Source organism: Microplitis demolitor, chromosome 6, assembly GCF_026212275.2.
Source record: "Microplitis demolitor isolate Queensland-Clemson2020A chromosome 6, iyMicDemo2.1a, whole genome shotgun sequence".
NCBI lineage: Eukaryota > Metazoa > Arthropoda > Insecta > Hymenoptera > Braconidae > Microplitis > Microplitis demolitor.
In genome coordinates, this window is record NC_068550.1 from 9,010,966 (window position 1) to 9,024,329 (window position 13,364).

General features: G+C 27.1%; 3 protein-coding genes across 3 annotated transcripts; 1 reads left to right on the plus strand and 2 right to left on the minus strand.

Annotated features, from left to right (window-relative positions):
• Positions 1–21: 21 nt before the first annotated feature.
• On the plus strand, positions 22–2,482 carry LOC103570640 (ranBP-type and C3HC4-type zinc finger-containing protein 1). The gene is made up of 8 exons (XM_008548443.2): positions 22–379; positions 453–621; positions 686–783; positions 990–1,240; positions 1,339–1,450; positions 1,510–1,692; positions 1,760–2,002; positions 2,310–2,482. Exons 1-8 carry the CDS (start codon positions 188–190, stop codon positions 2,385–2,387), a joined length of 1,326 nt encoding a protein of 441 aa, XP_008546665.1. The 5' UTR covers positions 22–187; the 3' UTR covers positions 2,388–2,482.
• On the minus strand, positions 2,412–8,763 carry LOC103570662 (partitioning defective 3 homolog). The gene is made up of 3 exons (XM_053739902.1): positions 5,280–8,763; positions 4,018–4,530; positions 2,412–2,703 (listed from the first exon to the last, which is right to left on the minus strand). Exons 1-3 carry the CDS (start codon positions 8,281–8,283, stop codon positions 2,507–2,509), a joined length of 3,714 nt encoding a protein of 1,237 aa, XP_053595877.1. The 5' UTR covers positions 8,284–8,763; the 3' UTR covers positions 2,412–2,506.
• A 1,169-nt stretch (positions 8,764–9,932) lies between these two features.
• On the minus strand, positions 9,933–12,618 carry LOC103570641 (3-hydroxyisobutyrate dehydrogenase, mitochondrial). Its single transcript, XM_008548444.2, has 6 exons — positions 12,375–12,618; positions 12,197–12,276; positions 11,961–12,139; positions 10,576–10,908; positions 10,376–10,502; positions 9,933–10,313 (listed from the first exon to the last, which is right to left on the minus strand). Exons 1-6 carry the CDS (start codon positions 12,415–12,417, stop codon positions 10,122–10,124), a joined length of 954 nt encoding a protein of 317 aa, XP_008546666.1. The 5' UTR covers positions 12,418–12,618; the 3' UTR covers positions 9,933–10,121.
• Positions 12,619–13,364: the final 746 nt, after the last annotated feature.

Below are 13,364 nucleotides of genomic sequence, written 5' to 3' on the forward strand. Positions count from 1 at the left end.
AGCCGGGAAAGAATATTTTGATTGCGACTTAATCTTAAAAATGAGTAAGTCCCAAAACAACAAAGTACGATTCTCATTTGTTTTGTATTTAGTCACCAGATTGTTTGGATGATTAACGACTTGTATAATTTACTTACATTATTTAATTACTAATTACTTAAAAAAAATTGTTTTTAAAAATTAAAAAATGTCGGAAATAAATAAAGAACCAGCAATTATAAATAATATAAATATTGCTGATAATAACTCGATACAATGTGAAGCTGAAGCTGATGACGTTATAAAAATTGAACCCAAGTCCTCAAGTTCACTTGGTGAAACTGAAACCGAAAATCTTGAAGTTAATTTATTTACTGAGGGAAAATCTTTAACTCTGGAGGTAATTTATTTTATGTATACAGGTAGATTTTTCTTTTTTTGTTTAATGCACTAGGTCTTTATATTTTTTTTAGATTTCAGAGAAAGCGACTGTTGCTGAGCTAAAAGATGAAGTTATTAAGCGATTTAACGTTGACGTAAACGAACGCTGGGTAATTGGCAGATTGTTGACAGATAATGATCCAACAACGTTGCAAGCGCTTCAGGTTTCGGGATCGATTTCATTGTTTAAATTAAGTTCCGGTAAGTTTTTTTTTTTTTAATTTTATCTGTGTTTATTTTTAAATTTTTATTCTTTTTTTTGCAGGCAAAGATAAAACAAAAGTTGAAGATAAAGACGAGGTTGATACGGTTCCAAATAATCAGTTCGCGGAAGCTGAAACAGTTATAGAGCAAGACTTAATGGTATAACTAGTTCTTTATATCAAATATATAAGATCTATAAATTTCATAAAAATATTAATTACTTATAAAATAATTTTTTAAATTATTAAGTATATTAATTTATTAATTTTATTGAAATAAATAAATAAAATTATTGCTCTTACCAAATAATTCCAAACTACTTTACTTTAATTATTATAATAGTAATAATAATTTAATTATTTCAGGTAATTGTTGAAGGTGAACGTGAATGTTATGAAGATGAAGGTGAAGCTGCAGCTTTGCCAGTTGAATTTTTAACAACAGAAGTTAATAATCAAAAAAATAATTGTAGTTTTTCGGTATACAGTGAATTGATGAAATTAGAAGAGTGTGAAATTGTACCGAATTCAGAGTATTTTGAATGCCCTATTTGCTTTGACTTTATTGAACCATATCGCGGAGTTGTTTTACGTGATTGTTTACATGTTTTTTGTTGGTAATTTTGTTTTTTAATTTAATTAATTTTTTAAAATTTGATTTTTTTTTTACTTATTAATTTTTTTTTAAATTGATAAATTAAATTAAAATTACTAGGGAATGTATTAAAAGTAATGTTAAATTGAATGATGATGTTCAAATTAAATGCCCTTTTGCTGACAATGAATATGCTTGTGATGCAACATTACAAGAACGTGAAATCAAAGCTGTAAGTAATTAATTAATTAATGATATAAAATTATTGTCATTTATTTTTTTTTTAAAAAGCTGCTAGGAGCTGAGTTGTATGAAAAACATTTAGACAAATCGTTAACGCACGCAGCGCTAGAAGCACATGATCAAGCGTTTCATTGCCGGACTGTTGATTGTAATGGCTGGTGTCTTCGTGATGAAGATGCTAATCATTTTTTGTGTCCAGTTTGTAATTTAACAAATTGTCTCACTTGCCAAGTAATTTATTTTATTTTAACAATTAATTAATTAATTGATTAATTGATTGAAATTATTAATTTTTTAGACGATCCATGAAGGACGCACGTGTTTTGAATACCAAGAAGACATCAGGCTGTCAAAAGATACAGATGAAGTAGCGAGAAGAACGGCTGAAAAAATTGTAGAAATGTTGAGAACAAAGGAGGCAATGGAATGCCCGAATTGTGGAATAGTTTTGATGAAAATTGATGGCTGTGATGGATTTAACTGCACCATGTGCAAGACAGCTATTTGTTGGGCAACTCGCGGACCTCGATGGGGACCTAGAGTGAGTTTAATTATTTAATTATAAAAATAAGGATTCAAAAGCCATTAATTATTTTTTTAAAATTTGAAAAATAAAATTTTTTAACAAAATGAATTTTAAACTTATGGAAATAAATTTGATACTTTTTATTTTCAAATTTTGTGGATATAACAAAGTTTTGAAAATTTTTAATTCAATGGAAAGTTTAAAATGCCACAAATTTTTATTTAAAAATATTTTGCATGAATAAAAAAATGAAATTGTAATTTCTGTTCTCAAATAAATCTTTACAATTTTATTTAATAAAAATTAAAATAATTGTTTTCAGGGTGTAGGAGATTTATCAGGCGGGTGCAGATGCAAACAACCAACTCCTTGTCACCCCAACTGCCGCAATTGTCATTGAAAAAAAAAATAACAAAATCTCATATATTATATAAATTTTTTTTGCATAAACAAGTTTATTGTAATTTAATTAATAATTACATTACCAATAATAATAATTAATAATTAAAACCCTTGAGTTTATTTATCATTTTGCTCAGTAATTGATTTCAATCTCGACACTAAAGTAGAAGGATGATAATTTATTTGTTTGCATAAATTAGATCCAGCAGCTAATTGAAGTGTTTGAACCAACGATGCACGAGTATCATCAATGTTCATCTTTCCATACTTGAGAAAGTCGTTAACGTTTAAGAAGACACCATCAAGAATACCGGCTGTGAAAAATAAATTATTTATCTAATTAATTAATGTAAGTAATTTGACGCAGATAAGCAATAACGGATCAACCCACAAAAAATTATTTTTTGAAATTTTCGTACCAAATGATTCCTTAGTAACTAAAAAATTTTTTTCGAGTAGTTTAGCGCTAAAAAAAAATTTTTTAAATCATGAAAATTGTTGACACAAATTAATTATACGCGATAAAACTTTATGCAAAATCGAGTTAAATAATTTGAGTTCAAATATGAAATTGTAAAGGATCATTCATTAATTAGAATAAAAATTTAAGTTATTTGGTACGCTATTGCAAAAATTAATAAATAATCCTTTCTTATTAAAAGTTAAACATTAAAATATTTTTGCAGTAATGATTGTAGCAATACAGTGTCGAGTTACTTTCGATTAATTGGATTTAATAGTCATGTATGATTAGCAGTTTTGCAAAAACGAGTCAAGTTTTATGAAACATTTTTTAGAATTAGAATGGCTATTTTACATTTTGTAATACAAAATTTAAGTTCATTTTTAACGGATTTGTTTCATTTGACTTTAGATCCTCAAATTATCATAGACTGTAAACAAACGGCGTAAGTGCACGCTATTCCGGTGTTGAATTTATCCCCGAAAATGGTATTAAAAAAAAAAAAAAATAGTTTTATTTTTGAAGTATCAGAAATCAAATTGTATTCCGAATACAAAAAAAAACTTTTGATTGTTTCAAAAATAATATTTGTCCACAATAACATGTTAATATTATTGTATAAAATATGGAAAACAGATTTTTATGATTCAATTATCTTTGCAAAATAAACCAGCGAGAAAAATAAAATAAACTTATCAATGATTAATTTATCTTCTTTAAATCAGTTATTCCCTTATGAAAAACATGAAAGTTTTAATTAAAATAATTATTATATTGTTCCTAAATATTTCATTTGATATAAAAAATTTATGCAATTTACTCAGTTTAATAAAGTAACATTGCTTATTCTACATAGGTAATAAAATTGCTTTTATCTCAATTAACAAAAAGTTCGTAATTTTAACAGAACATTATTATTTTTCTTTCTGTTTTGTAGATCTTAAAACACTTATACTCACACCCTCATACTCCGATCGGAGTAAATTTGCTCCGCATGTTGACCGATTTAATAAAATCACTTAAAAGCAATTTGTACTCGAATAATTTCGATAAATCTAATTAAAAATAGTTCTAAATCTTTAAAGACAATTTTTAAAAAATGACGTCTATGTTAGTTGTCCAGTTCTTGTTTATCTAGTTCAATTAATAAATTTAATTTAATTACCCATAAGAATCATCTGCGGAGTCTTACGTAGACTTTTAAGAAGAGCAGGTACATTAGGTTCAGGAGAAAATACAAGCATTCCACTAGAACGAAGCAAAGTTAAAACGGGTTCAAACTGCGTGTTGTTTAATGCTAATTTGAAAATAGAGCTCCCGAAGTATTTGAGGTACATGTTTGATTTGCGAAGATTGACGTTAAAATCAAATTCATCCTCAGATTTTATCGAATTCTTGTGCATGAAAGCTACCATGCGGGAATTATTGAACCAGTTAAGACATTCGCGGGCAATTATACGCTCGTAAGGATGCGGCTCTGCGACGACTTTTTTTTTCTCCTTTATATTTTCACAGAGCTCCCAAATTGGTGTTGGTTCACGTGTTGGCTTGTAATATGGTGTTACGTATTTATGAACTATTGCTCGGGTAAAATGCATTTTTTTTGGCTTCGTTATATTTATTTTACCCCGAAATCTTTTTTGAACCAAATCAATTTGTTGGCGGACATTGAGAAATCCTGAAATTAATTTTTTTTTTATTAATTAGAAGTTTTACATTTCTAAAATAAATAATGTTTATTAAATATTTTCAATCGAAAAATTAATTAATTTAATAATTTATTTGATTTGAAAAGTTATTTTAAATAATAATTAATATTTTTAATTAAATTACCTTAAAATTAATCAAAATCACCTGAGACTTATTTATAAAAATAAATAAATTTGTAATTAAATATTTTTAATTTAAAAATGAAAATAATTGTAAAAAATAAAAATAATTTTGACAACAAAATTAGTGCTAAAAAAAAATATGTTTTTATTCAATAGTTACATGATTGCATGTACACATGTATAATATTAAGTCGAGTAAAAAAAAAATGATAATAATAATAATAATAATAATAATTATATACACTAATTTCATTAAGTCGATCAATACTAAAAATTACTTGTCTTTTATTAAAAGTCCATTGGAATTATTTTCTCTATTAATATATTCAATATATAATATAATAATATTAATCACCAATTAATAATTAATATATATATAATAATAATAATAATATATAAGGCACTTTGGAACGGTTTCATAATACATATAAACATTTCTCTTTATACCCTAGTGCATCAGCACATTTATAATAATTATTTAATAAGTCTGTCATTAAATTAAACGTTAAGTAAAAAAAAAAAAAAATAATAATAATAAAATAAAAAATAAAAACAATTTATTGAATATAATTGATCGTTCCGCTACAATAGTTGCTATTATCTCTTGTATCAATATTCTCTCCAAAGTTTAAAGATTTACGATTTTTGACAAACCGTAGAATTGATGATTTCATTCCTTTTTTTTTAGTTCGCTTATCTAAAGCTGAATTAAGTGATGCTTGTTTAACATCACCACGAGTATTTGAAAACCCGCCTTCTTCTTCCTTGCCCGGATACTGCTGTTGCTGCTGCTGCTGATAATAATAATGCTGATGCTGTTGATTCTGGTGTTGCTGCTGATCATCATCGACAAGCCAATGTTTACGTGCTTTATTGTTACCAGGTATTGTATAAACATACTCAGTATTTTCCATTGATTTTTTTTCAAAACGTCTACGTGTTGCTTCAAATGATGATGATTCAGTGACAACTCCAGATCCTGACCCTGTACTAGTTCCAGATCCTAGTCCTCCAGTACCTGGTCCCGATCCAGATCCAGGTCCACTGCTACTATTACCAGATCTAATATCTAAATCTCTTGAAACAGCAGCCACTGAAGCTGCTACTGAAGCAGCAGCAATAGCTGCCGATGGTGGTTTAGGTTCATCATCAGAAAGTGATTGATAATCATTACTTGAATTTTTACTGTCTTTACCTTGACGTAATTTTTTATTACGTTTATAAGTGTCTGTATTTTTGGCATCAAGTGTAGCATGTCCTTTTTCTGACATACTCTGTCTTCCAATTGCATCTCGCGTAAATTTATTATTCGATACTGATAATTCTTCTAATGAAAGTTGACTATCATAAGTTGGATCATCAGTATACTGACTTTCTTTATCAGACGCCCGCTTATCCTGTGAATCTTCAAGTAAAATATCTTCTGCGCGTTGAAATAGTTTGTGACCAATAGATTCGCGCCAGGTTTTATTTGTGGCAAGACAATAACTTTCATTACGTATTGAATTTTTATTATACTGATCGGTAAGTCTATCAATAACTGGATTCCATGGCGATACTGAAGACATTAAATTACCATTATCAACAATATCATTATCATTATCATTAAAATTATCTCTATCTCTAATTCTAGGTTCACTTCCTCTTGCTACCGCTGCTGCAACTCCAACTCCTCCTCTTGCTTCTCTATCATCTTTATCATCAATATAAATACTGTTTGCGGTTTCAACTTTACAAGAACCCAATCCCGTTATCAGTTCATCTTGATAATTTTTATTACGATCAAAACTTGGTGATGACGGCGACGATGATGAAACTTGTCTAGCAACTTTTAAACTTATTATACCCGTTGTTGCACTCTTGCTATTTATCATCGCTCGTCTTAATGTATCCATAGCTGCAGAATTACTAAGTCCTAAAAGTGACTCACCATTTATCTCTAATAATTGATCATTGGTTCTAAGTCTACCATCTCTAGAAGCAGCTCCACCATGTAAAACACTTTTTATAAATATTCCTAAATCAGAATTTGAATTCTGATCATTTGAAGTTTTACCTTTTACGCTAACACCAAGTCCAGCTTTTTCTGAGTCATAAACTGGAATATCTAAATCAAGATGTTTTACTTTTTTACGTGGAGATGATGGTCCTATTTTTTGTGATTCATAACATTCAATTAATTTTTCATTTGATTTATCAACTGGTGATGAATGCGGTGTACTCCAAGATCTTGGATTTGACTCTTGCTGCTGCTGTTGTTGTTGTTGCTGCTGCTGTTGTTGTTGTTGTTGCTGTTGTTGTTGTTGTTGCTGCTGCTGATGACTAATAGTACCAGAAGTCAATTCATTTAAATTACTCGTTGAAACTTCTTCCTGCCTTGAAACAATCATTCTAACTTTACCACCAGGTGGTATACTTCTTAAAAAAGCAACAACTTCATTTTGGCTTTTGCCAGTCATTTCAATTTTATTAACTTCTAGTAATCTGTCACCAGATCTAAGTCTTCCATCTCTAACAGCAGCACCTTTAGATAATATATTTTTAATATAAATTGGCATATGTCCACCAGCAGGATTATCACGTGTCGTAACGCTAAATCCTAATCCATCACTACCTTTGGTCAATTCTATTTCAATCATTTTACCAATTTTTCTTGTATTCGCACTTTGTAACAAATTATAATTTGACTGTACTTTTATTTTATGATAATTATCATCTTCCTTTGGTGCAGGTTCACCACTGACAATTTTCTTTGCTTTAATAACTGAAATTTTTAAACAAGGATCATTTGTACAAGATCTTAAAATTTCTTGAACTTTTTGAAAATGTATACGTAATAAATTATGACCATTGATCCTTATTATTTTATCATGCAGATCAATACGACCATCTTTAGCAATTCTACCATTTGGATCTATTTTTTCCACTCTCAGTCCTTGATCATTTCCTTGTAAATCATAACAAGGTACCACGTGAACTCCCAATTGTCCTGGTTCATTTTTAATAATTATTTCCTGAACCTCATCCTGAGTAATTTCAAACGCCGCCTTGGCATCCTGACCCAACGGTTCCCGTCTTCTGGACTCACGTGGTAATGACAGCGCCGAATAAGTCGTCAAATGAGGGTCACGTGTTGACAATGCATGCATTGACAGTCTTTTAACACTCTCTCTTTTAATGTTACTCATCGTACGATGATCATTAACTCTATATCTGATCGCACCATCTTTGTCATCATTGAAAAAATCTGGGCTATTAGTACCAACAGAACTAGCACCATCTCCAACATGATTACTGTCCCCACCATTAGTCATAGATAAATGAGCAATTATTTGTTCACGGTCATCAGCAACGTCACACAATCTGTCATCTGGATCTAGTAAACCTCCACCAGTCAATGATGACAAGCTAGTTATAACTGGTACCGTATCTGTTGATGATGGCGGTGCTCCTGTTCCTGTTACTCCAGATGATAATAATTTACCAGTTGCTTTACGATATCGTACAATTGCTTCGTGCATAAGTTCACGTACCAGGAGACTCCCATCACCACAGGGCACCACAACTCGTACATTGTCAAAGCAGACTGTTACCTTCATATTTTCATATTACAATAAATACTTATTTATATTTTATTATTATATTTTATTAAATATAAATATTTATACTTGCACTTCTACCCGTTATTTTTTTTTTTAAATATATTTTTATTGTGTCACGGAATTTAAGTCCAAGGTGCTTCGGATAATTTATTATTCTAAACGTTGTATGGGTTTTTTTTTTTTAATGAATCACTGATATTGCCTGCTGCTGCACGACTTCCATACTAAAATACACATATTAACACCAACACGCGACTCTAACACTCATAATCATAAATTATACATACACCAACGTACATATATATATTTAAAATTTATTTATTTATTAATAATTATTTATATTTTTATTATTTATCATTTATTTAATTTCTATGTTTATTATTTTTTTTAATGAACCACTTGATTAATTTTTTTTCTAAATTATAAAAATTTAACACAAATTACGAGACGCACACGCCGTGGCCATTTTGTTTTTTTCAAATTCACAGTCCGCGTTTTAAAATTTTTTAAAATAGAGGTACGTGGAAATGAAACCCGGTGAGAATAGAAATATATATATATATATATATATATATATATATATATATATATAGAGCGTTATATATATTGTATAAGCTTAGATTTTTGTTTAGGTTAGTAATATATATATTTGTTTACATATTATTATATTAATTATTAAAATTTATTTATTCTTACCACGTGATGATGAGAGCGCCATTATGAAAATAAGTTGTTTATTATTTTTATATACTTTTTTAAATTGTAGTTTAATATAATAATAATATTTTGTTGCGAGTGTATGAGATCTGCATCCTTTTTTACTGACGAGTCCGGTGTTCCTTGTTGTTATTGGGATTTTATTTTATTATTTTTATTTTTTGTTTTTGGTTTTAATTTTGAATTTTTTTTAATTAATAATTATTTTCCTTAAAAGGAAGAGTTTAATTAGTTCGTGGAAATTATTTTTATTTAAGTGGAAATCTTTTGACATATTGATTTTTTTGACGCCTGCGCGTCGGCGGGAAAATTCAAATTTTTTTTAAACGGCAAAAATAAAATTTATAAAGAGTTAATTTTTGAGTTATGTAATTGCTTGAAAATTTAAATTTATAAATAAATTTTTTTTTAATTGTAATTTAAAAGCTAGTGAGTTTTTCGGAAAAAAATAATTTGAGATAAATTATTATATTTAAAAAAAGATTCGAAGTATTACTATTTTTACGCATGTACATTGGCGCGAAAATTCAAATTTTTTTAGTATAAGAAGTTCTTTAAATTATAGTGCGAATTTAGTTGAATTCTCTTAAAAATTTTAAATTAAAAAACAAAGCTTATTAGGAAACTAAAAAACTTTATTAAAATTTTTTTTGGTAAAAATTTATTTTTGTAATTTTTTTTTTTTAAATACATCTAATTGTTGTAGATTATTAAATTCTACGTACATTTTTTTTTAGTAATTAAATTAAATAAGAAAATTTTTAAAGACAAGGTTGCGTTGCAAAATTTTTTTTTATTGAAACATCAAAAGTTTTTAGATAAAAATTTTTTTTTTTATAACGCTGATAATTTAATTTTTTTTAATGATTATAGATATTTTATTGGTTTATTTTAAAATAAAATTAGATTTAAAAAAAAAATTCTCTGTCTAAATTGTAGAAAAAAATTCTTTATTTTTTTATTTTTTCCTTAAACTGATAAATGTATCAGATAAAATAATTTATAAAAATAATAATTATATAAAATTGAACTAAAACATTATAAAAAATATCTGGAAGCCCAAAGTAATTAGTTTTCATATAAAAATAACACTTAAGTGTAATTTAAAATAATTAAAACTAATTATTGTAATTACTTTGTTTTAAATATTTATAAACAATACTAAAATCTTTGTTTTGTAGGCCATGAGTCATCAGAATACGATAAATTTGATGAGCCAAAGAGCCCAAAGGTATCGGAGTATTGGACCGAGTCGCTGCTGCTTGAGCTAGACCTAAATCTTTGGTCATCAATGAGGTCATGAATCCTCCCTACAAGTAATTAATAATCAATATTCAATATTTAAATAATAAAATTAATTAAAAGACTGTACCTGATAATCATTAGAACTGGGAACAGTAGAAATAATTCCAGGAACCGGTGGATAAATTTCTGAAGACCAACAGCGTCCGGTACTGGTGTTTAATATACTTGTCATCACTTTGGGATCAAGTCCCAGCCTTTTATTTTTTTTAAAAATAAATTCAATTTCAATTGTAAAATTTTATAAACTAATAATAATAATAACAGTACCTGTCGGCTAAATTAACTACTTCAGAAACTCCAATCATGCTGATAGCCAGCAGCATGTTGTTACACAATTTGGCAACTTGGCCCATTCCAACGTCACCACAATGAACAACTCGACTTCCCATGGCTTCTAGAAGACTTTTAGCTCGTTCGTATTCAGATTTTTCACCCCCGACCATAAAAGTTAGCGTGGCATCACGTGCTCCAACAACTCCACCTGATACTGGACCATCGATAAATTTAGCTCCATTTTTTATTGTTTCTACGGATACTTTTTGAGACACTGACGGGTCTATTGTGCTACTGTCTATAAATAATGTGTCCTTTTTTGCTGTGCTATTTAAAAAAAATATGTAATTAGAAATTTTCAAATAAAATGTTTTTTTTATAAAATTTATGAAAAGTGGGAGTGAAAAAATAAAAAATTTAATTAGTATACTTTTTTTAAAGTTACGAAAATTGATAGAAACAAATTATAAAAATTTTATGGATTTTCAAAGATAATTATCGTCGAAATTTAATAAAATTTTTTTATTTTATATGACATTGATTTGCTTACATAATTAAAAAAATTAAAGCATAATTTTTAGTCAAAATACAAGGTCGCTATTTAAAAATATATATGTATGATTAATCAAAACATTAGCTTGAATTTAAATTTCAAAATTTCTTAAAACATAGCAGTAACATTTTTTTTAAAAACCTTATTTAGTTTTTGATAATTGTGAGATTATTAAATTTATCGTATTTAAAAACTAATTATACACGAAATAAACTAACTTTAAATTAAAATACAGGTTTATTTATTTGAAATAAATTTACTTATGGACAATGAAAAACAATTATTTAAATGAAATAGATTGAGATTTTAATTTTTATGACATTTATCATTTGAAAATTTAAAGTTAAGTAAAAATAAAGTAAATAAATAAGTTGATTTTAAATGATATTTATATTTTATATTTATGAGTGACTTAAATTTATTAATTACTTCATGTAATTTGATTTTGATTTCAAGGAAAATTTTTAACAATATAGGGCTTGGATCGATAAATTTTTTTAGATTTTGAAATCAGGTTTCAAATGTAGAAATAATAATTAGTGGAACAAAAGGAGATTTAAATTTACATGTAAATATTTGGAACCAAGTCCGAGTCAAGGTTACTGTCTACAATATAATGATTAATTATGTATCGAAATTTTAATGAAAATTTTATCATTGTATATTTTGACAATACGAGACTATAAAAATATCAAGACAAAAAAAAACAACACAAGAAACTTATTTTAAATAATAGCAAAAAAAAAAATTCAGCAAATAAAAAGTAAAAGTTAAAAAAATTTCCGTTTTAGAATGAAATTTTTTCTATAATTAATTAATTGATTACCTTAATAAACCATCTTTCCCCGTATATGAATCCCATACATGATCATTAGTAGGCAGCATCGTAATAACAACTTGTGAATTTTTTGATAACTCAGCAGCACTTTTAGCTTCAGTTGCTCCCGCTTCAATTAAATTCTTCATCGCTGTTTTATTTACATCGTAAACTGTTAATTTGTATCCCTAAAAAATGATAATAATAATTTATAAAAATAAATAACAATAATAAATATACGATACCTTTTTTATTAAATTTGTCGCCATATAATTTCCCATATTGCCGAGACCCACGAACCCAACATTTGAAAAATAACGACGACCTGTGTTAATTTATTTATTATTTTATTTAATTATCTGTCTGATGAATATTCATTACTAATATTATTTATAAATAATAATAATAATTGTTAATATTTACCAACAGGTCTCCGGAACACGTGCAAAAAATTAAGGACCGCCATGATTTAAAAATACGTTGGGAGTAAAAATGAAATAAAACACGAATGAGAAAGTTTTTTTTTAAACGCTGACCCAGTTCATTTGAATTTATAATTTATTCAACACAAACGCAGATTTTTATCACTTCTTTTAGTTGATTGAACTTTAAACAAGCGTGCAAATGATTAAAGTTTAGTTATAACTTAGTTTAGTACTGCAATTCGATATATTTTATTTATAATGATTTTTTTAGCAAAAAAAAAAAATAATTTATGATTAGATAAGAATTGCTACACTCGAAAAGCTATTAATATATATATATATATATATAGTGTAGAAATGATAATAATTGTTACAAACGAGTGAATTTATAATTGCGAAATAAAAAGTTAATAAATGAGTAATTGACAGTTGGGAAAATAACGAGGGTTTGAGTAAACGATTTTTTTATTTTTATTTATGCGATTACTCGCGATGGAATTGAGCAATTTCAATGACTTTTTTTCATTTTTATCGACTTAAAAACCAAGAATAATATTCTGGAGAGAAAGTTTTTAATAATTGACATATAAAAATAATATTTATAAATATTAATTATTAAAAAAAATTTTTGTTCGGTAAAAAAAATTAAATTTGAAAAAAAAAATTTATCTCTCCTTATAAATTATGAAATTTAATTTCTGTATTTTTTTTTATTCATCGAACAAATCTCTGAAGAAAAAAATTATTAAAAATTTTCTTTCATATCTGAAAAAAAAAACAAAAAAAAAAAAAAAAAAAAAAAAATATAGACTACGGTTGACCCTGCGGACCAAAATTTCCTGCTCTTTTCAAAAACTCCTTGAGCTCGAAAGCATTATTATGAATTAATTTTCAAAAACTCCTTAAGCTCGAAAGCATTATTGTGAATTAATTTTCAAACTCTCCGAGCTCAAAAATACTCTTGACTGCATTTCTTTTTTAACTTCCC

Coding starts and splice junctions, on each gene's coding strand:
- LOC103570640 (XM_008548443.2), top strand. CDS start 188: ATGTCGGAAATAAATAAAGAACCAGCAATTATAAATAATATAAATATT. Junction 1,693..1,759: donor CAAATTGTCTCACTTGCCAA/GTAATTTATTTT, acceptor TTAATTTTTTAG/ACGATCCATGAAGGACGCAC. Junction 2,003..2,309: donor GACCTCGATGGGGACCTAGA/GTGAGTTTAATT, acceptor AATTGTTTTCAG/GGTGTAGGAGATTTATCAGG.
- LOC103570662 (XM_053739902.1), bottom strand. CDS start 8,283: ATGAAGGTAACAGTCTGCTTTGACAATGTACGAGTTGTGGTGCCCTGT. Junction 4,531..5,279: donor TATTGATACAAGAGATAATA/GCAACTATTGTA, acceptor AATTAATTTCAG/GATTTCTCAATGTCCGCCAA. Junction 2,704..4,017: donor TCCGCAGATGATTCTTATGG/GTAATTAAATTA, acceptor TATTTTTCACAG/CCGGTATTCTTGATGGTGTC.
- LOC103570641 (XM_008548444.2), bottom strand. CDS start 12,417: ATGGCGGTCCTTAATTTTTTGCACGTGTTCCGGAGACCTGTTG. Junction 10,503..10,575: donor GTAGTTAATTTAGCCGACAG/GTACTGTTATTA, acceptor AAAAAATAAAAG/GCTGGGACTTGATCCCAAAG. Junction 10,314..10,375: donor CCAGTTCTAATGATTATCAG/GTACAGTCTTTT, acceptor AATTACTTGTAG/GGAGGATTCATGACCTCATT.